This window comes from Dipodomys ordii, unplaced genomic scaffold (assembly GCF_000151885.1).
Source record: "Dipodomys ordii isolate 6190 unplaced genomic scaffold, Dord_2.0 Scaffold1, whole genome shotgun sequence".
Classification (NCBI taxonomy): Eukaryota; Metazoa; Chordata; class Mammalia; order Rodentia; family Heteromyidae; genus Dipodomys; species Dipodomys ordii.
The window spans coordinates 4,510,921-4,536,832 of NW_012267217.1; the positions used below are offsets into that span (position 1 = coordinate 4,510,921).

Below are 25,912 nucleotides of genomic sequence, written 5' to 3' on the forward strand. Positions count from 1 at the left end.
GGGAGGCAGAGCCTGGAAGATTATGAGTTAGAGGCCAGCCTGGGCCAATCATAATAACACGTCTAAAATTAGGAAGGAAGGAGGGAGAGAACAAGGGAGGGAGGGAAAAGACAATCTAAGTGTGTTCCTGGAACAAGCAACTTTAGAATCATCCCCACTTTAGCTAGGAGTGTATGAACTCACACTCTACCTACTAGCTCAATCAATTTACATTTTAACAAGATCTGAGATCATATATACTTACACTCCTTGAAGGTCTCTCAACCATTCTGTTTCCTGTATTCTCAATTTCTCTCTGTTGATTTGTTTTTCTTCCCATAATAGCCCCCTTTAAAAAGCACATCCTTGCCCCAACTACGACTGCATTCTCTTTTCTAAACAAGTACAACGTGCCTTGCGGTGGGCTTCTGCATTTCCTGAATGAATCTCTTGTGACCACTTCCCAGCCCACCTGTCTTATCACCAGCAATATGACCTGGCTACCTCTCAAGTCTCACATGCTGTGCTAGACTCTGAGATAGTGTTGCAGTCTTTGTTGTCAAATGACTGTCACTGAAGTTGTTCTCACAAAAGTTGCAACTAATTTCCTAGACCATCAATTCCAATACACACTTCTCCCTAATTATCAAGTAGAATCTAACTGTCACCAAGTCAGGTATTAAAGTGATTTTGAAAAAAAAATGCTGCTCTTAGAACTTATCTAATGTCGCCTTCCCTGGGCACTCCATGCAGAGGTAGCTATTAGTCCAGAAACAAACAAGAAGCCACGGCTAAGCCCTTCAGCAACTGCTTAGTCCTCTGGAAAAAAAAAAAAAGGTAAAAACTGAACATTAAGGTGAATGGTTGGCTTTAAATATTCCTTGAGTTTATTTTGCCCACAAGCCATGTTCTCTAAAAATTCCTAAAATAAATATCAGTACTGTAGAGCGTTATCCAAAATAACTCATATGTATGTGATTATCACACTACACTGCAGTATGGCTGTAAGAAAGATAAAACTTTATCATTAGAGAGAAGAAATATTTCAGGTGGTTGCATTTATAAAGGAAATCAATACTTCACAAGAAGACATTTTAAAAATTGTACACAGACTATGATGTATCATGTATTGATCTTGATGATAAAAAATATGAAGAGCGTAATATTCACATTAACTGTGAATGCCATGGTCAATGTATTATGGTGGGGATGAAAGGAGGGACCTTTGGGAATCAAATAAAAACATTCAGAGAGAATAACTTTCTACAGCTTGGCTTTAAAGGAAAATTCAAAATGCAATACTTTTATCTTCTACCACAAGTAAATGCTCTGTAGGCAACACAGCTTTTCATCAGACAGGTTTTACTACATTTTTTAAACATTAGTCGAATTTATAACCTTTGCATATGCTTTAAATGCCTAAACTTGGGATAAAATAAAGACTCAAGAAATTTGTTTTCAGTCCAGTGCTGGTGGCTCAAGTGTGTAATGCTAGCTGTTCAGGAGGCTGAAATCTGGAGGACTGATGTTTGAGGCCAGCTTGGCAGAAAACTCTACTACACTATTTCATCTCTCAAAAAAGAAGGGCTGAGGGCTGGGAAGTTGACTCAGTGGTAGAGTGCTTGCCTCACATGTATGAGGTCCTGGGTTCGATTCCTCAGCACCACATAAGCAGAAAAAAAAAGCCAGAAGTGGCGCTGTAGCTCAAGTAGTAGGGTGCTAGCCTTGAGCTAAAGAGCTGAGGGACAGCTTCCAGGCCGAGTTCAGCCCCCATGCCGGAGCAAAAAAAAAAAAAAAGCAGGGCTGAAGACTGGGCTCAAATGGTAGAGGATTAACCCAGCAAGCAAGCAGAGCAAATAAGAGAATCTGAGTTCAAACACCAGCACTGCAAACAGTATCAAACAAAAAAGTAAAGTTTTTCACCTTAGAGTCACAGAGATCTCATCCTTTAGTTCTGAAAGAATTCTTTTTTTTTTTTTGTGGGGGTGGTGGGGGGTGGTCAGTCCTGGGCTTGAACTCTGGACCTGGGCGCTGTCCCTCAGCTCTTCAGGTCAAGACTAGCTCTCTACCACTTGAGCCACAGTGCCACTTCTGGTTTCCTGGTGGTTAATTGGAGCTAAGAGTTTCACAGATTTTCCTGCCCTGGCTGGCTTTGAACCGCAACCCTCAGATCTCAGCCTCCTGAGTAAGTAGGATTATAGACCTGAGCCAATGGCACCTGGTTAAAGAAAATTATTAAGTATATAGTACCAGCTATAGTACCACATATTGATAAAGGGTACTATTGTGAGCCAAGCATTTAAAATGTGTCATTCACATCACATGGCATTTATTCTTGACCATTTTCTACCTTGTGGGTTAGAAGAGCTTCATTGGTTCAATACCAGTGGCTCATATCTGTGATGCTATTTACTGAGGAGACAGATCTGAGAACCGAGATTCAAAGGGCTGGGCAGGGAAGTCTGAAACATTTGTCTCCAACAAACCATCAAAGTACTAAGCAAAACAAAACAAAAAAAAAAGAAAAAGAAAAAAGAAAAAAGCTCAGGACAGAGCCAAAGCCCCAAGTTCAACAACCAGAATATTACAGGCTGCATTGTCTTATAGCTTCCATGTGATATCTAGTTAGCCAACTTGTAATTTCATGTTGAGAGCTTTCACCTATCAGGTAGGTAGAAGTAACAGACATATCCTAAATCATTGAACTGAATAAACACATCTGAAGAAAGATTTAGAAACATTTACTCAAAAGTAAAAGCAAGTGAGACCACATGAGACAAAGGCAAGGTAGAAGAGTAACACATGGGCACCAGAGGCACCAAGAAAATAAATGCCCTTCAGGATGTCCAATCTTCTACATCATAGTAGTTCACATTGTAAGGAAAAATTTTGAAATTTAAAAAAAAAATCTTTTGTTACCTGAAAACAGTGTATTCTATAGTAGCTTTTTAGAAGCAATTTTGTGAAGCAAACAAACAAGGAAGGCTCATTTGGTAATCTTACCAGAGAATCTTACATAATGAAAACTATTGACCTGTATAAACGGAACTAGAATAGCTCTCCAAATCTTTTACAACTATTACACTTTTCAGAGGTTTCCCTTAATGTCAGTTAAGGATTTAATTAACACAGCTAATCTAGACTAAAGGTATCTGCCTATGAGTGCATGTGAGCATGTGTAAGTTCAGTATTTGTGTAGCATTGGTGCTAGCTCCTCACCCACCTCAGACAACATAACCAATGTACATCCTCTTGTATGCCTTAAATCACCTCTTATGTTGTCATTTCTAATACAATTTAAATGCTATGTTGTTATATCATTTGAGAAATAACAAGAAAGTCTGTATACCAATAAAAAATATTTTCGGTATTTTCAATGCAAATTGGACCTCAGGATATGAAACCCACATACATGGATGCATGCACATATACATGTAAATATACACAAATGTACATATATACATACATATGTAGGATTCCTAAACAGGAACGTTTTCTGTTAAGTGATGGAAATATGCTTCTCTATAATCCTATAAGCACCAATAGAGAAATCTTAAGCCTTTAGACACTTCATTTGAAAGCTATAGTAATAAAGCGTCAGTGCTAAACATTGTTTTTTTTTTTTTGGGTCCGGTCATGGGGCCTGAACTCTGGGCCTGGGCGCTGTCCCTCAGCTCTTCAGCTCAAGGCTAGTGCTCTACCACTTGAGCCACAGCGCCACTTCTGGCTTTTTTCTTTTTGCTTATGTGGTGCTGAGGAATCGAACCCAGGGCCTCTGGCATGCAGGACATGCACTCTACCACTGAGCCACCTTCCCAGCCCCAGTGCTAAACATTTTTTACATGCTATTATTTTCATTGAATATGCAGGTTGTCCAATGATAAAACTTACAGAAATCTACTAATCAAAATAAATTTCAGGGGCTGGGAAGGTGGCTCAGTGGTAGAGCGCTTGCCTTGCATACCTGAGGCCCTGGGTTCAATTCCTCAGCACCACATAAGCAAAAAGAAAAAAGCCAGAAGTGGCGCTGTGGCTCAAGTGGTAGGGCACTAGCCTTGAGCTGAAGAGCTGAGAGACAGCGCCCAGGCCCAGAGTTCAGGCCCCATAACCGGACCCCAAAAAAAAAAATAAATTTCATTCTGTTTAAATATTTTATAAGATGGATAAATCATTCTAAGATACCTTAAATTTGATTTGCCACAGTTCTGAATTCAGAAAACTTCCATTTTTTAGTTGCAGATTAACATGGAAGATATTAGACACTAATTATGGAGCTCATAAAAGCTCTTCTGTGTGTTCCATTTTTTTTTTCTAGTAGTGCTGGGGGTCCAAAGTTTCAAATAATTTAAAGCAAATCATTAGACATGGTAAAAAATGTTTCATCAGTTCCCAAAGGCTACAAAGTGAAGCATGGTTTCAATTCCAGTTTTAGCTCCATTTTCCCCACATCTATCCTGGTGATTGGCCTTAGGATCTCCACAAGTTACCACCTGATATAAACTAATCTCTTCTACAAGTGCCATGTCTTTACAAGTTGACGAACCACTCGGGAACACAGCTTAGGAAAGATTACAATGCTAAACAACCCAAGAAGGAAGCAACAAGAAAAAGTTTCCAGTTGTATCCTTCATGGGGCCTGTTGGTTATGATTATGAGAAGCTGTTGTCTGGGCTGCACTAAGTTCAGCAGACCAAACCAAAATGGAGTCACCTATATCAAACCACATGATCAAAGTGAAACTTCTAAGGAAGCGGATCTCAAAACAAATGAGTTCTTATTTTTATATAAAAGCAGACAATTCGTCTACCTGAATGAACATAAGGATACCCACTGTTTAGCCCTTATGAAAAAGTAATCTGATATTGATATTTCCTACTGTTCAATTTCCTTGTTTTTCACCTTACAAATTAACTCATGTATATTGCTTACTGGGAATGCTCATTCTATTTTGTAGCATGTAGTTCACCCCAATTCATGACTCCCTAATACAAAGTAATTATTACTAAATGTGTTATTTTTGTCTACTGACAGGACTATTACCCTCCTCTGTGCCCAAGAATGCCAGTCCCAAGTGTTCTTCATAAAATGCCTAAAAAATACACAAAATATATTTTAAAACCCGAGGCAATCTGCAATTGTCCTATCTACTCAATAGATCTATAACTTGTGAGTGTGTGTGTGTGTCCAGGTTCTGGAGCTTGAACTCAGGGCCTGTGCACTGACCCTGGGCTTATTTTTGCTGAAGGATAGCATTCTAACACCCAAGCCACAGTTCCACTTCTGGCTTTTTGGTGATTAATTGGAGATAAGAGTCTCACAAACTTTCCTGCCTGGGTTGGCTTCAAATCTCAGTCCTCAGATCTTGGCCTTCTGAGTAGCTAGGATTATAGGCATGAACCAACCACACTTTTTAAAAAATTGTTTAACCTAATGTTTTCATCATGCTTTTTTTTTTTTTTTTTTTTGCCAGTCCTGGAGCTTGAACTCAGAGCCTGTGCTTGAAGCTAGCGCTCTACCACTTGAGCCACAGCACCACTTCCGGCTTTTTCTGTTTATGTGGTACTGGGGAATCAAACCCAGAGCTTCATGCATTCTAGGCAAGCACTCTACCACTAAGCCACATTCCCAACCCCATAACCTAATGTTTTCAAAAGATACTTCATAATCCTTCTTGCCTATTAAGAGCCTGGAAAACCAGTGCTCTTCATAGTAAATTTTGGGAAATTATATAAGTCCTGAGTATTTTGCCATTACATTTAAGAAATTATATGGTAAGAGAAATCCAACAAGTCAACAGACAGCAAACTGCTTAGAACTATTTAAACAGGACAGATATGCTTACAACATACAGTGTAATAGAAGTTATTATTGGCATGACAAAAGTACCATGCACACACAATCACTTTACTGAATTTATTTCAAATTACTTCTTCATCCCTATTGCCATCACTTTACCCATAGAAAGGTGGTAAATGTTATTTATATCATCTAAAGTAATCTTCTTTATTATATAGCATGTCTTTTATAATCTATGTTTCCCAAACTTAATGTGCCTATGAATCACTTGGGGGTCTTGTTAGTAAAGCAAGTTCTGAGGGTAGGGCCTGAAATTCTTCATTTCTAACAAGTTCCCACATAATAGTGACACAACCACCTTTTGAGTAACAAAGACTTGATTCATTCTGCAAGTCACTGCCATAATATTCTTCCTAAAAACCACTCCACCCCGATGACTGCCTCAAGAATTCACATTAATTCAGTGACTCATATATGAACATCTACACTTAATTACTGGTCTACAATTTCATTCTGGACAAAGCTAGCCTTTCTCTTACTATATTTGTTCCAACTCAGTTGTTCATGTTGTTGCTGTTTTGTATTGGAGGTAAAATGCATGTACAGTGAAGAACAGATGTTAAGTATAGAATTCATAAGTTGTGATAAATGCATATACCCAATAACCACCAAAATATCCCAACAAAAATATAAAACATTGCTATCATGGCAATCACACCCTTCCATGCTTCCATGCTATATCACACCCTTCCACTTGCCTTTTAAGGTCCATAGAAGCTCTTCTTCTTCAAAGTATACCCCAAATTGACTCTCATTTTAAAGGCCCAGCCATCAATATCTCTCAGTGAGCTAGTATGGTGGGCCACTCATAAGTCAATATTCTTGAGCTGGAGTCCCCTCATATACTCTCCATAAAATTGTCAGCATAAAGTTGTCAGTATAATCTTTGAAAATTAAAATGTACTTGGCACCTGTAATCTTAGCTACTCAGGAGGGTGAGATCTGAGGATCAGGTTTCAAAGCCAGCCTTGGCAGGAAAATCCATGAGACTCTTATCTCCAATTAACCACCAGAAAACTGGAAGTGGTGCTTAAGTGGTAGTGTTCACCTTGAGCTGAAGAGCTCAGGGACAGTACCCAGGTCCAGAGTTCAAGATCCATCACTGACAAAAACAAACAAACAAAAACAAAAAACCCAAAAAACCTTGAAATAAATCCAAATGCCTCTTTCTTTTTACTAAGCACCTCCGCTGACCTCATCTCTTTCTACTCTAACTGCTTTCTAAACTCTAGTCACTCAACCCTTTCTATCAGGTCTTATAATACTGAAAGAGTCTTCTGCCTCACAGAATGCATTAGTTATTCTCTCTGCTTTTGCCCACAACTTTTATGGTTTGCTACTTGTTTTTGGCATTCCAGTCTCAATTTGAGGGTCAACTCTTCACAGAGCTTTAGTGACGAGCTAAAGCTATCTATACAGTCACTACAACACAAAGTCTACTTCAATCCTCTGACCAACATCTATTATAGCACGTGTTCATTATTTCTTGTTAAAGAATGTGAATTCAGTGACTATGTTGACTATGGTGTTCCTAGTTGTAAGTAACTCTTACAACAAAAACAGCATCCATCTTGTGACAGGTAGATGTTCTACAAATGCTTTCTGAATGTCAGAACATATATGACATGATATACATTCATACAATGCAGATGGAAATTGTGCCATCTCTCGTGAAATCTAAAACAAAAAAATTAAGAACCCTATTGCTAGTCATCAAATGATGAATTCTTAAAGAATTGCACCTTTAACTTGGCAGCAAAAATAACATAAAACACAAGTTAATACAAAGTTTAATTCACATAAAGTTTAATCAGTCAAGTTAGTGAAAATATCAAAAATTTTGAGTTAGTGTATGGCAGCGGGAATTTAACTTCTGTCACAAATAATACAGTATTTGGTGTTTCCATTATCGTCTGGCTATGCTGCAGAAAGAGCAATTGCATTAAACCTTAGTTCATCAGGGTCACGCTCCATGAACTTCTTGCAAACTTCAATGGCATCCTATGGGAAAAAAGTATAGTTCAAAAACATGTTTTACTAACAAATGACAATCATTTCATATTTTTTTTAGTTCACACTAAGTTTTACACTCCTTTTCCAAATGAAAAGCTGAATATTTTTTAAAAGAATTGAATAGTTGGTGGCTTAATTTGTTTAGCACAAAAGTGAAAGATGTAGTAAGTATTCTTAAAATTTTAACTTGATATATATCTTATTCATTATAAGGTACATAACTTCACAATATCTCAACATCTCTAAAATTAGGATCAACAAGAAAATGTAGTATATATACACAATGCTATTTTACTCATTAGAATGATATTCATAAGGAAATGGAAAGACTTGGAGAAAATTTTATTAAGTGAAGAGAAACCAAGACTGCAGTTTCCTTCATTTGTGTTAGATAGAATGTACCTATGAATCTAGAAGTAAAAACGTTGGGTGGTATGCAAGTGATTACAAATGAATTAACATATAATAAAGTCTATGGAGAGCTCAATTGGTACAATTTTTTTTCTTTTTTGGGGGGACAATTTTTTAGAAGACTAGGTCAAAGCCCAATAAAATCAGCACCAAGAAATGGGTATGTTCATGAGGGGATAGGGGTGAGGCCAAGGGGATAGGGGTAGAAAAATGAAGAGGGGAAGAGTAGAAAATGCACTCAAGAGATCACTGTAGAAAACTTGGAGCTGGTAGTTCACATATAATCCTAGTTACCCAGGAGGCTGAGATCTAAGGATCACTTTTCAAAGTCAGAATAGGCTAATCTCCAATTAACCAGCAAAAAGCCCAAAGTGGAGCTGTGGCTCAAGTGTCAGAGTACTAACCTTGAGCAAAAAAAGCTCAGGGACAGCACCCAGGCCCTGAGTTCAAGTGCCAGTATCAGCCCAAAGAATGATTGTATATACTACCAATCTAAGAAAAATAAGGAAAGAGGTGGGTCAAAGGGGGTGACAATATTGAAGGGGATGACGCTGATCAAGATGCCTTGTATTGGGAATGTGGCTTACTAGTAGAGTGCTTGCCTCCCGTGCATAAAGTTCTGAATTCGATTCCTCAGTACGACATACACAGAAAAAGCCAGAAGTGGTACTGTGGCTCAAGTGGTAGAGTGCTAGTCTTGAGCAAAAGAAGCTCAAGGCAGCACCCAAGCCCAGAGTTCAAGACCCAGGACTGGCAAAAAAAAAAAAAAAAGATGCATTGTATTCATAAACTGTTTTGTTAAGTGACTTTTTAAAGATAATAAAAAGTAAAATTACGAACAAGATACAACTGATATCTGGCATTTAATGAAATCTATGGGACATAATAAACAACTCAATACTGTTTTTGTCTTTTTCAAATGTGACATTTGTTCAAACAAGGAACTCTAGAAATATTTCATTTTTAATACTAGTTTCAATTTTTGTTTGGGGATTTTTTTTAAAAGATCAAGGACAAAGAAACATCTGAATACAGAGGAAACGTTATACAAAAAATCCCTAGAGATGTTTTACGGAGGGTAAAGACTATCAATAACATTTTAAATGGGCCAAAAAGTTTTATTGTTACCTCTAATAACGTTTCATCACTAGTTTTCCCATGGTTAATTGGAAATGGTTTCCGCCCATCTGTGGAAAATAGACACGGTTGAACACTTAGCAGTTTCTATAGAATAATGTGCTATACCTTTCATTTTTCTTTACCAATAGTGAGGATATATCATTTAAAACATGTTTTAAATGTGTTATCTATGTGTTACTTTCATGTTTGAAAGCTGAAATCATCATGAATAATATTGTAAATAAATATTAGCTTTAATTTCCTGCAAATATGAAAAATTAGCAACCATTACAGAAATCAGTATAGAGGTTTTTGTTTTTGTTTTTGGTCAGTCGTGGGGCTTGAATTCAGGACCTGAGCAATGTCCCTGAGGTGTTTTGTTTTGTTTTGTTTTTTCTCTCAAGGCTAGTGCTCTACCAGTTTAAGCCACAGCTCCACTTCCAGTTTCTAGTGGTTAATTGGCGATGAGCTGGCTTCCAACCACAATTCTCAGATCTCAGCCTCTTGAGTGGCTAGGATTATAGGTATGAGCTACTAGTACTCAGCTGGAGGTTTCTTAAGAAACTAAAAGTAGCTGGTGGTGATTGCTCCTACTTGTAAACTAGCTACTCGGGAGGCTGAGATCCACAGAATTTTGGTTGAAAGCCAGCAAGTGTAGAAAAGTTCACCAGATTCTATCTCCAAAGTAAGCTGCAAAAAATCTGGCTGGAAATATGGCTCAAAAGAAGAGCACCAAGCAATTATGAGGCTTTGAGTTCAAATCCTAGAACTGACAAAACAAAAAACAAAAAAAACTAAAACTATATGTACCTTAGGATCCTGATATATATAAATATAAAACCTATCAGGTCTATATCTGAAGGAGTACAAATGAATACACAAGAGAGAAACCTGCATAATTGACCTATATACCCAATGGGTAAAAGAAATATGACACATGGGGCTGGGAAGGTAATACAGTGGTAGAGTGCTTGCCTTGCATGCATGAGGCCCTGGGTTCAATTCCTAAACACCACATTAGCAGAAAAAGCCAGAAGTGGGGCTGTGGCTCAAGTGGTAGAGCGCTAGCCTTGAGCTGAAGAGATGAGGGACAGCGCCCAGGCCCAGAGTTCAGGCCCCACGACTGACACATACACACACACACAAAGAAATATGGCACATAGATGCCACGGAGTATTACTCAGCTATAAAGAAAAATGAAATTATGACATTTGCCAAAAAAGTGGTTGGAACTAGTGACAAACCTATTGAGCAAGATAAGCCAAGCTCAACCCCCCCCCAAATATACATATTTTTGCTCATTTGTGGAATTTTCGCATGAATTGTAAGATGGTTAAACATCAAAAAATTCTTTTTACGGGGACTGGGAAGTTGGCTCAGTGGTAGAGTGCTTGCTTTGCATGCTTAAGGCCCTGGGTTCGATTCCTCAGCACCACATTAGCAGAAAAAGCCAGAAGTGGCACTGTGGCTCAAGTGGTAGAGAGAGTGCTAGCCTTGAGCTGAAGAGCTGAGGGACAGCGCCCAGGCCCAGAGTTGAGGCCCCACGACCGACAAAAAGAAAAAAAAATCTTTTTACAGTAAAAAATATTAAGAAGAAAATTGACCTTAAGTCAACCTAATTTTTCAATTAATCAACTGTAAATAAACAATAAATATCAATTATTTTTTACAGTAGAGATTTAGCATTTAGCATTTCTCTCCCCAGGAAAATTAAAACAGTTCTTACCTAATTCATAGAGATGCCCATCTACATGAACTAATGCAATAAAATGAAGATCTACTTTCTCATCTAGGCTTGGTGCCTGAAATAGGAGGGGAAAACACATATTATATATTTTAGTAGTCAATCAGGTACACAGAAACATGTACAAATAATATCAATTATGTAAGAGACCATTCATCCAATGTAATTTAAGGCTTATTACAAGGATACGCTGGAGAGAGTATGTGGCCTGTTTTGACAATGTGTCCGTCTATCAGCACAGAAAACAATAATTAAGGTATGTCTTTCTCAGTCCCAACTGATGTAAAGATAAAGACTTTTTCACTTTACAAATTCCACTGCTAGCACTGTATATACATACTTGCTAAATGAAATAAATGTATAATCAGATTTGTGTAATTTTTTAAATATTCAAAAGAATAAAGTTAAAACACTTTCAGTAATTCCAATATTAAAGAATCTAGAAACTCTTTTTAAGTTAAAAATTTAAGGTATTAAAATGTTTCCTTAATGACCTGACCTTAATAATTTTATGTTTACAATAAGGCACTATGAATAGTCATGGAATAAAGTAATTGTTTAACTCACTCTAGATTTAAAGGGCTTAACAATAAATAAATGAGAGAATAAGCTCTGATGATTAAAATGGAGAAAAAAAACTTAGAACAGACTGAAGGACACGGTCCTTTAAATCTATGACTTTTCTCACCCATTCTTTGATTCTTAAAGTGACTAATTTGAAATTTAAAACATATCTATGTTTTCTCAGCTTATCAAATTCAATTGGCATGGGCAATATTTACATTTTTTAAACATCCAAATAAGTTGTACAAAATCAATACACTAACTTATACTTTATAATGTGCAGTAATTACACTGCTAACTATAATATATGTTAGCTAATCATCAAATCTAATTGGTCTGAATGAAATACACTCATTGTTAAATGGAAGTAGACACAATATTTTTGGTTAAGTCCTGGGGCTTGAACTCAGGGCCTGGGCACTGTCCCTGAGCTTTTTTGCTCAAGGCTAGTGTTACCACTTGAGCCACCAATCTATTTCTGGCTTTTGGTGATTAATGGGACATTAGAGTCTCACAGATTTCCTGCCTGGGCTGCCTTTGAACTGCAATCCACAGATATCAGCCTTTTGAGTAGGAAGGATTCCAGGCCAGGGCCTGGCATTGGGCCTATAACATGCTTTTAGTAAAGTAGTGTCTTAACTAAAAAAAAAAAAAAAAAAATCGATTTTCACTTTTAAGTAATTACACATTTCCAATTGTTATAAATTAAAAGGTATATTTTGTAAGATTTACAGAATGGTTCTAAAGTATGTGCCGATACAGTGACTCACCCAGTATCGTTAGTCTTCTGAGATTTCCCTCAAATTATTAATGGAAAAAAATCCACATAAACTGGTATGGCAAACTAGCTCTTCCTACCTATATTCTAACTAAAGAATTCCATAGTTAGGAGTATTCAAGGTTATCTGGTTTAACCACTGATTTAGTACTCCATAGCTCCTCATGTTATAGATCCTCACATGACAAGGGCGTTGCCACAAAGTTTGACGCAATCCATTTCTCATAATGAGGCTAAAATATGCCTCCTTGTGCTTTCTATCTATCGGCTTAGACAAAAGCCTAATCCTTTTTTTTTTTTCCTGCCAATCCTGGGACTTGAACTCAGGGCCTAACCACTGTCTCTGAGCTTTTTGCTCAAGGCTAGTGCTTTACCATTTGAGCCACAGCACCACTTAAGGCTTTTTCTGTGTATGTGGTACTGAGGAATCGAACCCAGGGTTTCATGCATGCTAGCAAGCACTCTTCCATTAAGCTACATTCCCAGCTCCTAATCCTTCTTAGATACAGTATTTCTTAAAATACATAAAGTTGTGATAATAGGGTTCTTTACTTTTTTATATCCATTAGTGATTATTCAACTCAATATCATTATTTTATTGGTGACTAAAAGAGAATCCAATATTTTTTTTTGATTTGTGTATGTGTATGTGTGTGTGTGTGCGCACACGCATACACTGGTACTGGGACTTGAACTCAGGGCCTTATGCTCTCTTTGCTCACAGTTGGCAATCTACACTTGAGCCTCATCTCCAGTCAGGCATTTTTCTCGTTAATTGAATGTAAGATGCTTCTGGATTTGTCTGCTTGGGTTGGCTTTGAGGCTTGATCCTTGTATCTTAGCATCTTAAAGTAGCTACGATTATAGGCAAGAGCCACCAGTGGCCAGACAGAAATTCAATTTTTCAAGGCTGACTCTAAAGCAATTCTACAAATTACAAATATAATTCTAAAAGAGATATGCTGGAAATAATTTTGTACTTAAGCCTTGTGTTGGAGGCTGAGATCTATGGATTAAGGTTTGAAGCTAGTCGGGTACACAAATCCAAATTTTTCTCCAACTAACCAGAAATAAAGCTGGAACCAGAAGTGAGGCACAAGTAGAAGAGTACTAACCTTGAGCAAAAAAGCTAAGCAAGATCATGAGGCCCTGAGGTCAAGCCCCATACTGGCACTGACATGCATGTGCGAGTGCACACATGCACACACACAACAAAACAAAACAGGTATTTTGAACTTAACTGGGACATAGTCTTGTTTTATTCATTTTAACATGACTTTCCAAAAGTATTTCAAGCTATTGCTATTAGCATCTTAGGAAGTATGCATCACATGCTTCTATTTTTCATATTTTGCCTGCAAAGTACCATTATGCTACAGGTAAAAGTAAGTACAATTGGAGTCAGAAACTCAGTATGTACCCAACCTGAGAGCCTTGGGCTTCTTGTCTACCTTGTCTTGATGTTTAAATGAGATCTTTGAAGGTACTTTGTAAACTGTTAAGTATCATAGAAGCCTGCATATTATTTCAGTATTAATACTACATTTTCACAGTGTAAGCAACTACTAAATCGAGTGAACCAAATTTGAATGTCATTGTACCTTTCATCCAAATGTGTATACTAAAAAGACAAATCTGAAGTTTGGTGTAGGGGGGCACGCCTGAAATCCAAGCACTTGGAAGGTTGAGGGAGGAAGATTGTAAATTCCAGGCCAGCCTGGGCTATATAGCAATACCCTGTCTCAAAACAAACAGAAACAGAAACAAAAAACAAAATACAAGTCTCTAAAAAGGTATGAAAGGCTTCAAAGTATCATAAGAGTAAAGATTATAAATTTTAAACTACCTATAAAACCTCAATGTCTGTATCATGATTCTTGGTCTTTGGTCAAATTCAAATGATTTCTAGACTGCAATTACTCATCAACTCAAAGATTATTCTAGTAAAGGTCATTCTCACCCTAGAGAGATTTTTAGTTTATTGAAAGTGTATTTCTTTCCTAATAAATGAATCTCTTTCCTAATAAACTGCCACTTTCTTTCCACTAAAAGAAGAATAACAAGCTAATTCCAGCAAGTGTTTTATTCCAGAAAGTGATCAATAATAGAAAAGAAAAAAAACAGGCTACACATTGCTATATTTTTGTTTAGATTTTTAAAACTATAGTTTAAATTTCCTAGCAAGAGTATATTAGTTATCTCAAAGAATAAAAAGAGATGCAACAATGCAAATAGACAGACATTACAGGCCAAATATACATTTCACACCTTAAAAATGCAATTAAATTTAATATAGTTATATGGTACTTAGTATAACAGACACTGTTTTAAGTACTTTATATGTAGTGGCCAATATATGATCATAAAGTAGTTAATATGATCATATCCACTTTACTTTAAAAGATTAAAAAACTCAACCAGAAGCATTAAGTAATATATTCTGATTTACAAAGAACAAGTAACAGAATTTGGTATAAAACTCATACAATATGACTCTAAAATCATAACACTAGCCACTTATGAAAATACTTATGAATCTTAAGAGCAATGGACTTAATATCAAGCAATGATCAGCACTACATATAAACATAAAGCTGAAAATGTCAACATTTATGATATGCTCAGTTATATTCTGAATTTTTTCAGTACAAAATAAATTATTCATATTTAGAATTAAGTCAATTTCCCCCTAATCAGAATTGGCAAAATTAGAATCTCCTTTATTCACTGAATTCACCTTGTATCTCTCACTGTCAAACACTATATAGCACAGTAGAGAGGCAACAAATATCAAATGGAGGATGAATTAAAATGGCAAATGAATGATATAACCCATATAGAGGACAATGAAATAGAGAGGGACACCATTCTGTTGATACCCAGTGTAAGTAGAATGATATTTATAGGTCATAATAATATTGTGGAAACAAATGTTTAAGGAAAAATGTCAATTCTACACCATAATCTGAGTACAGTCCTAAGACGGTATATAAGGTAGAGAAAATGTTTAACATCACCTTTTCTTTCAATACTAGGTTTGAACTCAAGGCCTCATGCTTACTAGAGAGGCATTCTACTGCTGAGCCATACCTAGTTCTTTTGAGTGCTGGTAATTCTTGGGTCTCACTTCCTGCTCAGGTACCTGCCTAGACTAAGATCTGCCTATTTTAGGCTTCCTTGTTGTAGCTATAATTGACAGGTGTATTCCACTGCACCCAGCTCTCTGTTGAGAAGGATGGGGGAGGGGAACAGGTACTGAAAACTTTCCTGGCTCAGGCTGGCCTCAAGTAGGTATGAGCCATTACTGCCTGGTGTTTTTTTATTTTTAGATGCTAAAATGTATGAGTAATCAGTCATCCTTTGGCTTCAAAACTCATATGCTTTGTAGAAATATCAAGTTTCTTATAAATGCATGGCACACATCAATGCTTTCAGTCAGTAATACTACATTTCTAGGTGGGCTCCACCAAACTACAGTCATTGCCCTTAACAGTCTAAAACATGGGGAAGACAAAACTTATAGTTCTTTGTTCTGCAGTTTATTTCAATTATGAGAATTATTAGAATTCAATCATCAACCAGAACATTTAAGATAATTAGCAAGATTATTTTTTAAAAGCCAGTGTACTTTTTAATAGTCTGTAAACATTTTTAGCCTCTGAAAGAGAAATTATAGTATTTGTGGGAAGCCTACATCAATACCCAAGGAAAAAAATCCTCACCTCCTACTAGAAAGAGATCTTTAGAAACTGAATAGGCAGGGAAGATTGGATCAAGATTAAACCAAGCACCTGAGCCACCTCAGGGAATAAAATGGCTTAGAAGAAACACCCTACCCCCTGAAGGATTTAGATTAAGGATAGTATAAGAAAAGTGACCCCAGAGCACGGCAAGAAACTAGACCTGCTCAGAAATATAATAATAACAAAAATTAAGTCACAGATGGCAAAGAACACAGAAGGTACACAGCATTTGTTGACCCAAGGCAAAATGAAATCAGAAAGCCAAAGAGTAAGAAAACACACATTCACTTTAAAAACAGACAGAAACAGAAACATTATCATGAATGTTGGTCCGAATCAACAAGCTGGTGCCCTTATGTTTGCAGGAAATGGAGTGGAAAGATGGATGTTCACCAAGGCATTGGCAAAAGTCAAGGAAGACTGCAAAGCATAGAGATTATGTTTGCAATCTTACTGGTGGGGAAAAAGCTAATGGACTAGTGAACCAAGAGAAAAGCACGTTGAAGACTGAAGACATTTAAAGGGGTGGGGGAAAGGCCTGCCCTCGTCACTGGAAGAAGAGATGGAAGATTGACTACACTTACAACAGAATGGAGACCCAAAGATGGTAGGCGTAAGAAGGGTCGCCAGCGACGAAGACGGAGAGATGGACTGGTAGCCTTTGCAGGGCCTACATGGTTACGTTTGACCCAGGGCAGGGATGCATGGTGACACAATGATGAGGCCTTCGTTCTGCAGTGGCTAGAATGAGGCTGTGATGAGGATGGCGAGGAGGACTACATAATTAAAAGAGAGAATATTTTACTTAGACCACGTTACTGGGTGATCATTTATTCTTAAAAGCAACGTATGGTCTAGCACTTTTTAAAAAATAACCATAATCTAGTAAAGGATCATAGATAGATATTTTTTAATGGGTAAGGTGGAAATATATACCCAAGTAGGAGGTTATATGTCACAGCTTCTGTAGGTGCATATCTGAGTAGTTACATATCCTCATTTGTATATCACAGCTCATGGAACGGAATGTTTTAAAAGCCACTACAATGGTATTACATAAAATTGTTTTCCAAAATGTAACACATACACAAAAACCATGTAACATACACAAAACACAAAGAATTGAGTGGAAAGAAAATCATAGGGTGATAGACATTGGTACAAAGAATTCCTTAGAAGGTATAATTTCTAAAAGTAAAAAAAAACACTTGAAAATATACAATTAACAAGAGTGAAATGAATCCCTCTGAAGATGATGACCTTAATATATCATTTTCTTACTTAGGCTGACAAGTTCCACGGAAGACATGATAGCCGAGTAACTATCTTTTAGAAAGCAACAGTGTTAAAATGTGTAATATTAATTATTCCATGTCAGGTACTCTTTTAAGCACTTTATAAATATATTCATTCATTTCATCTCACAGAAACCCATGAGATAAATAGGTACACGTATGTCCCACTTCACAAATGAGGGCTGAGAGCACAAATTGGGCTAAACGACACCACCAGCCAATGATAGGGCTAGGACTGAATCTCAAGAAATCAGGTTCTAGTGGCTGAAGATCCTATTACTATGGTGTAAAGCTTATATGATCAAGAGAAAATTGCTTTATTTTTTTCAGTACTGAGAATCAAAGCCAGGGCCTTGTACATACTAGTTAGGTATTCTACCATTGAGTAACCTCTTCACATCCCTCTGTTCTTATCCCTCTGATTTTATTTTCAGACAGTGTCTTGCTATATTACCCATGTAGCCTTAAATCACAATCTTGATCTTTGCCTCCCAAATAGCCAGATTACTGCCATGTGCACCATGCTTTGCCCATTTCTTTTCTTTTACCTGGGTAATGTATGTATATCATGGCCCTCTACCTCTAAGGACCGTCATCTCTGAACCCATGGGGGAATGTTTCCATGAGCCCTGCGGTGCCAAAATCTATGAATGTTCAAGTTCCTTACATAAATGTTCAAGTCCCTTACACATCCTTCAGTATGCTGTAAATTGCTTATACTCTAGATTACTTACAAGAAAAAATATACACGTTTAGTACACACTGTGTATGTGTGTACACATGTGCACGTGCACACAATCGCACCAGTCCTGGGACTTGACCTCAGGACCTGGGCACTGTCCCTGAGCTTTTTTTTTTTTCCTGCTTGAACAATAGCTCCTCTTCTGGCTTGTTAGTGTTAAGTGGAGACAAGAGTCTCAAGGATATTCCTGCCTGGGCTGGCTTCAAATCTTGAGTAGCTAGGGTTAAACCAGTAAGTAAGTACCAGTGCCCAACTTCAGACACATTTTAAAAGATTTCTTTTTGTTGGGTCTACAGATGCAGAACCTATGGACTTCAAGAGCAAACCCAACTACAGTTATTTCCTAATGCTTAGGAAACTCTCTTACAAGAAAGAGCAACGCAATTACAACCTTCCCAAAATGTTTTTGGTTTTTTTTTCCTTCAGTGCTTAGGACCAATCTCAGGACTTCATGCCTTGAGTTATCATCTGTCCTGGTGAACATTCATGTGCATCATAAATATCAAAAGAGGTAAGTTACTTGACAAGGATGTCCAGTTCATCTTTATGATGAGTTTTCTGTCTACTGATAACTGGGAGGAGGGTTCTAATCTTCCTGTAAAAATGTGGCATTGTCGCCTGGCGCTGGTGGCTCACGCCTGTAATCCTAGCTACTCAGGAGGCTGAGATCTGAGGATCGCGGTTCAAAGCCAGCCCGGGCAGGAGAGACCGTGAGACTCCTATCTCCAATAAACCACCAGAAAACCGGAAGTGGTGCTGTAGCTTAAGTGGTAGAGCGCTCGCCTTGAGCTGAAGAGCTGAGGGACAACGCCCAAGCCCAGAGTTCAAGCCCCACGACCGACAAAAAAAAAAAAAACGTGGCATTGTCTACTTGTCCCTTCAGTTCTACCAGCTGTTTGCATCATATATGTAAAGGATTTTTAGCTGCTTATACTTGCCCAATCAATTTGTTATTTTCCATCTATTCTTTGTTCCTTTGCCTGACTTCACGCACACACGTGCACACACACACTCACGCACATGCACGCATGCGCCTGTGTTAGGGCTTGAACTCAGGACTTGGCACTGTCTCTTAGCTTTTTTGCAAGGATGGTGCTTTAATCACTTGACCATACCCCTACTTCTAGCTTTTTTGTAGTTAACTGGAGATAAGAGTCTCATGAATTTAGCCTAGGTTGGCTTCAAGTCGTGAACGTCCTATCTGTCTTGTATAGACATGAACCACCAGAACCTGGTTGTGTGGATTATTTTTATGCTTCCATTCATTTTTACTATGAGTGCATTGCTTTTAACTTTTAGCTTTACTAGTACTTTCAAATAACATTACACCAGTTTACATGTAGTGTTAGAACCTCACAATACTATTACCAGTTCTTCCTCCCTTTCTTCATGCTATCATCATTTTTACGTACACCATAAATTTACTATATGGGGTTACTACTTTTATGTAGACAATTACCTTTAAGAGCAATTAAAGTTAAGAGTAAAATGTATTTTACATTTACCTTCACTGGCTCCATTTGCATTACTTCCCAATTCTTTGTGCGGATCCAAGTTTCTTTCTGCTATTGTCTTGCTTCTGCACAGAGAAATTCCTTTTCATTTCTTATGGTGCTGGTAAGCTGGTCATGAGTTCTCAGTTTTGGGTTATCTTAATTTGTCTTTTTTTGCTTTCGGTGGTACTGGGATTTGAACTCAGGGCCTACGTATGCTAGACAGGCACTCTACCACTTGAGCCACCTCCCCAGCTTTTTATGTTTTTTTAAAAAAATATAATCTTGTGTTTATGTCCAGGCCAGGCTAGATCACAATCCTCCTATCTACACTTCTGTGTAGTATGGATGACAGGAATGCACCACCACACCCAGCTTTTATTAGCTGATTTGGGGTCTTGTACATTTTTTGCCTGAGCTGACCTAACACTGGGATCCTCCGAATCTTTACCTAAGTAGCAAGAATTTTTGGCATGAGCTACCACACCCTGCTCTTCTTCATTTTTGAAAGATGTATTTTGTTCAACTGGAGTCTTTCATTATCCTGCATAATTTTTTTTTTTGGGGTCCGGTCATGGGGCCTGAACTCTGGGCCTGGGCGCTGTCCCTCAGCTCTTCAGCTCAAGGCTAGCACTCTACCACTTGAGCCACAACATCACTTCCGGCTTCTTTTCTTTTTGCTTATGTGGTGCTGAGGAATCGAACCCAGGGCCTCAGGCATGCAAGGCAAGCACTCTATCACTGAGCCACCTTCCCAGCCCCATCCTGCATAATTTTTATAAGTCCAATTTATTAGCTTTATTGATCTGTATCTTCTATGTCTGCCTCCTCTTTTGACCTTGAGCATTTTCTATTTAATTTCTAGGAGTTTGAATAGTATGTTTTATGGTACACGCTTGTGTGTGCATGTGTATGTTTAATGCACCAGGACTATCTATTCTGCCTATATTTCTAAAGTTATTCTCCAAACTTGTGATTTGATGTCTTTATTTTTAGAAAAAGAGCTGGTCATTAATTCCTTAAATGCTTTTTTTCTGTCCAAAGGCCCTTTCCATACTTTCCTTGTCACCTCTCTCCCTTTCTCTTGTTCTGGGATTCTACTTTCATGTATTAGATCACTCAAAATTGCCCACAATTCTTGGATGTTCTGTTTGTGTTTTGTTTTTTCATTTTTTTCTTTTCTACTACTTTTCTTCTTTCAGAGATATGTTTGGTTATTTCTAGTCATCTATTAGCATATTTACTGATGCTTTTAATCAATTTTGTTGAAGCATTTTCATCTTTGATACTAAGTTTCTCCTTACTAGCATTTGCATTAAATACTTTCTTAATTTCCAGCTATGATATTCCCCATCTATTGGTACATACTGTCCTTTTCAAAGTTTAACCATTAACATAGTTGTTTATAATTCCCTATCTACTAGTTCTAATATCTGCATTCTACCTATAATTTACTCTATTAATTGCTTTGTTTCTTGACAGTATGTTGCTGTTTTGTTTTTGCTTTGTAATTTTGGGCTATAAGCCAGATACTTTGTGTAAGTGCACAGAGACTGAAATAAATAAATTCATCTCTAGGAATGGTGATATTTGATTTTCTGCTAGGACTTCAGTATTTGGGAAGAAGTCAATCTATTCAGGAATTGAGCTGTTTGGATTTTACTGTTGTTATATTTTCTCCCACCCTATTACTGGCTTAAAATTCATACAGCATTCACTTTGTGCTTAGGGTGGGATGGATTGTTAAACTTTCTATGTTCTTGTTCCATGAACAATTTTAGAGCTCTGCTCAAAGCCCTTAACTCAGAGAAGGTTTTTCTCCATGTTACAGATTCATTTCCACACTTCTGCTACTTGTTTCAGGTAATTTCTAATCTATTTGTGGGGATATGGAAACATTTGGTTTTCTGGTTCAGCCTCTGTCATATAGGTAGGTCCTATGTCCTTGGATATTGAGAGAAGGCTTCAATGCCACTCCAGTTGTAAAGGGATTTCTCATAGAAAGATCACAAGAAAGCAGATTACTTCTCCAGGTTATTGTTGTTGCAGAGTCTTAAGCTTGGTCTACAGGAGAAAAGAATCCATGCTTGGGGGCATTCCTACAGTAACTGCTCCTCTCCTCTTCTAACCCCTTCATCTTATAACTATTTCTTTCTTTGTAGCTCTTTCTTCCTTCCCTTTTTCCTCCCTTCCTTCCTTCCTTCTTCTGCCAGTCCTGAGGCTTCAATTCAGGGTCTGGGCACTGTAAAACTAGTGCTCTTTCCCACGAGTCATAACTCCACTTTTGGTGCTTAATTGGAAATAAAGAGTCTCACAGACTTTCTTGCCCCGGGCTGGCTCCAAACCACAATCCTCAGATCTCATCCTCCTTAGTAGCTAGGACTACAGGCACCAGCCACTGGCCCCTGGCCTTATAGCTCTTCCATGCTTTGTCCTCAGTAATCTCATGAGTACCTAATACAGTCTGTGAGTATGATCTCTCCCTTCCCAGCTGCTGGCAAGGATTTTATAGTCTCATGACAGCCTATAACAATTGGTCTTCCACAAATTGTTAAAATTTGTGGCTATTTCTTTTATAAAACATGATTATGCTGGGTTTTGGTGGCTCATGTCTGTAATCCTAGCTACTCAGGAGGCTGAGATATGAGGATCACGGTTCAAATCAGCCTGGACAAGAAAGTCCATGAGACTCTTACCTCCAATAAACCACAAGAAAACCGAAGTGGCAGTGGCTCAAGTGGTAGAGCACCCGCCTTGAACTGAAGAGTGCAGGGACAGAGCCCAAATCCAGAGTTTAAGCACCAACCGACTAAAAACAAAACAAAACAAAAAAAAACCCGAAACATGATCATATTCTTCATGTCGTTTTCAGTAACCCATTTATTCTGGGCATCTATCTTCTTAGTAAGTACATTTCCTCATCATTTTTCACAGTAACAAATCACTCTTTAAATAGATGCATAAAAGACATTGCACCATAGACATTATGCTTTTAGATTGTTTCTAGTTTTCTATAATTGTAAACAATGATCTGATGCAATGTTCACAAGTATCCTTGTATGTTCATTGGTCAGCAATGATAATATCTAATGTTCAAACTACAGATGCTATCGATCTACACAATTCTGTAAATTAGAAATTATGATCATTTCCAAAGATGGTGATTTAATTTTTGTCTGTGTGATTTTAGTTCTTTTTGCTCAGGCTTTCCAGTGTTCGTTTCTATATCAGAGGAAAAAAAATGAAAAAAGAAAGGATGATAAGCCTACAAAACACTCCTGCTGAATGAGTTCCATCCATCCAGGGCTGTGTCTCAGTTCACATCTGACCAGTACTCTACAATGTCAATTGTTGTATAAAATGGTATATTACTGTGACTGTTTTTTTGGTAACTGAAGGTTTAGTACTCTTTACCCAAAATGGTTGAGACCAACAGAATATGAAACAGGTGTTTCATATTCCATAGTTTTGGATTTTGGAATGTTCAATTGGGCATCCCCTACACCATCCACATTTTGGATTTTTAAATTAGGAACACTTGACCTATTTTGAAGAACTGGACTTTTGAACAGTGAAAACTTTTATCTACTATGCCAATTGAACATCCTCAAAACCATTCAGATTTTGGATTTTCAGATTAGGAACACTCAACCTGTACTTTGAAGGGCTCTTCAACAGTAAAGCTATTATCTACTATCTTACTACTTCACTACCAGCACACTAAGCATTTGATGAATAAATACATAGAGACATTAAACATTAGATACAATCATCATAAATTTTTATTCTAGTCATATTAACTTGTACCATCTAATTCTAAATGTATTCTAGATGGGTGGGTAGGTAGGAAGGCTGATAGGCAGATAGATAATCGGATGTAACAATATACTATACATACTTTAATTCAAAAAAGGTTCAATTAATATAATTCAGAAAAAATTTCAAGTCATATTAATCTTATTTAATTGAATTAGTTAATTTTTTTAGGATGCTGAGAATTGAGTCAAAGACTTTTAAGTGTTTAGAAATGACATGTCCTATACTAGAATCATGAATCTGTGGCTTTCTTATTAGAATCACAAAGATTAAAGACACATACATCAGCTTTGAAATCTTGATATTACTAGTAATGATACGATTTTTTAAATAAAATCTGATTTAAGTTAGCTTTGCTTTCAAATATGAACACTGAAACTGAATCTTGAGTTAAACTTTTCCAAGCTGTCTTTCATAATAACTACAGAAGATTATATATTCCAGTTTATTGTTTGAGACAGTTAGGACTCTTAATGACAGCTAATTTTCTAGTAAGCTTTCTCATTTTCTAGTAACTCATTTTCTCAACTAAGTTTCTTAGTTTTGCTAAAGAAGTCCAAAATGAATAACAATTATTGTTTCATTCAAACTACTAAGAACACGAACATTTGTGTTCTTATCCAGAAGTTTAATACTGAGTTATGCCGCCTCTACTTGCTACAGTATAATGTGACTTCACAACTATTTTACAGGTAATACACAAGCATATCTCAGAGATAATGTGCGTTTGGTTCCAGACCACTGCAATAAAGCAAGGCATTCAAAATGTATGGTTCTCAGTGCCTGTAAAAGTTTTGTTTAAACTATACTGCTGTCTATTAAGGATATAGTAGCATAATGACTAAAACTACAATATACACATTCTACTTAGAAATGCTTCAAGGAAGTGGCACTATGGTTCAAGTGGTAAAGTGCATGCCTCGAGCTGAAGAGCTCAGGGACAGCACCCAACCCCAGAGTTCAAGCCCCATGATGGACCAAAAAAAATTTTGTTTTTGCTAGGCGCCAGTGGCTCATGCCTATAATCCTAGCTATTTTTGCTAGGCGCCAGTGGCTCATGCCTATAATCCTAGCTACTAGGAGGCTGAGATCTGAGCAGTGTGGCTTAAAGCCAATCCAGGTAGGAAAGACCAGGAGACTCTTATATTCAATTAACCACCAGAAAACTGGAGGTGGCACTGTGGCTCAAGTGGTATAGTTCTCACCTTGAGCTGAAGAGCTCAAGGACAGCACTCAGGCCTAGAGTTCAAACCCTATGACTGACAAAAACAAAAAACTTTAAGCTTGTTGCTGGGGCTCATAACCATAATCCTAACTACTTAAGGGGATCATGGTTCAAAGTCATCTAGGGCAGACAAATTTGTGAGACTCTTTTATCTCCAACTAACCAACAAAGCCTGAACTGGAGGTGTAGCTGAAGTGACAGAATGCCAGCTAGCTATGAGCAAGAAAGCCAAGCAAGAGTTGAAGGCCTGGAATTTAAGACCCTGTAGAATAGAAAAAAAGAAAAAAACTCTATCGCTATAGATGTTGTCATCTGAACTGTTGGGAAAATAGTGTTGTTGTTCAAGGCACAGTTACTGCAGACCTTCATTTTGAAAATGCAATATTAATGAAGAGCTTTGTGATAAAGAAAGTATACTGGGATTACTGGTGTGTGACACCATGCCCAGTAATTTCATATTTTATAAGGAAAAAAAATCTACCATACTAGGAATGGATTCTATATATAAGCAACAAAGAATAAAGTGTTCAGTACAAATCTGAATGGTTAACTGTAGTTCATTCATATTTGAATTGTTAACTGTGGATTAGACTTAGTAGTGTATCTCTATAATCCCAGCACTAGGAGGGCTGAGGCAGGGGGATCTTGGCTTTGAGGCCAGTGTGGGCCACACAGTGAGTTTAAAGTTGGCTTGACCTGAACAGTGAGTCTCTAGCCAAAAAAAAAAAAAACCAAAAAGCCAAAAAAAAACCAAAAAAACCCAAACAGTTACCTACATAACTTAATATACTTTAAACTTCACTTTTTCTTTTAGCAATTTTGATTTACCTCTACATTTGTTGCCTTCAGAGCATGGAAATAGGACTGGCGGTGTGGCTCAGCAGTAAGAGTGTTTGCCAAGCAAGCGAAAGACCCTGAGTTCAAACCCCAGTACTGCCAAAAAGAAAACAAAAACAAGCATGCTAACTTTATGACCTTGGACAAATTAGCAATTTTACCTTCCCTATTTTTGATATGGGGTAGTATCTATCTCAGGGAGTTGAAAAGACAGGACCAGGGTACATGAAGAGCTTAGCGTACCATACCATATGCTTCTACTAAATGTAATCATCATTCCATGACAAAGGTACTTTC

General features: G+C 37.4%; 1 protein-coding gene across 2 annotated transcripts in view; it reads right to left on the reverse strand.

Moving 5' to 3' along the window:
- Positions 1–7,619: 7,619 nt before the first annotated feature.
- Uchl3 (ubiquitin carboxyl-terminal esterase L3 (ubiquitin thiolesterase)) overlaps positions 7,620–25,912 on the reverse strand; it is a 52,742-nt gene continuing 34,449 nt past the window's right edge. Inside the window, exons 7-10 of one of the 2 annotated variants that reach the window (XM_013012067.1) lie at positions 16,792–16,983; positions 11,105–11,180; positions 9,388–9,446; positions 7,625–7,836 (exon numbers count right to left, since the gene is read on the reverse strand). In XM_013012067.1, coding sequence (XP_012867521.1) covers positions 7,753–7,836; positions 9,388–9,446; positions 11,105–11,180; positions 16,792–16,983 — 411 coding nt within the window. In that variant the 3' untranslated portion in view covers positions 7,625–7,752. Of the gene's footprint in view, positions 7,837–9,387; positions 9,447–11,104; positions 11,181–16,791; positions 16,984–25,912 lie in introns of both variants that reach the window. The other variant, XM_013012077.1, reaches the window with a different exon arrangement.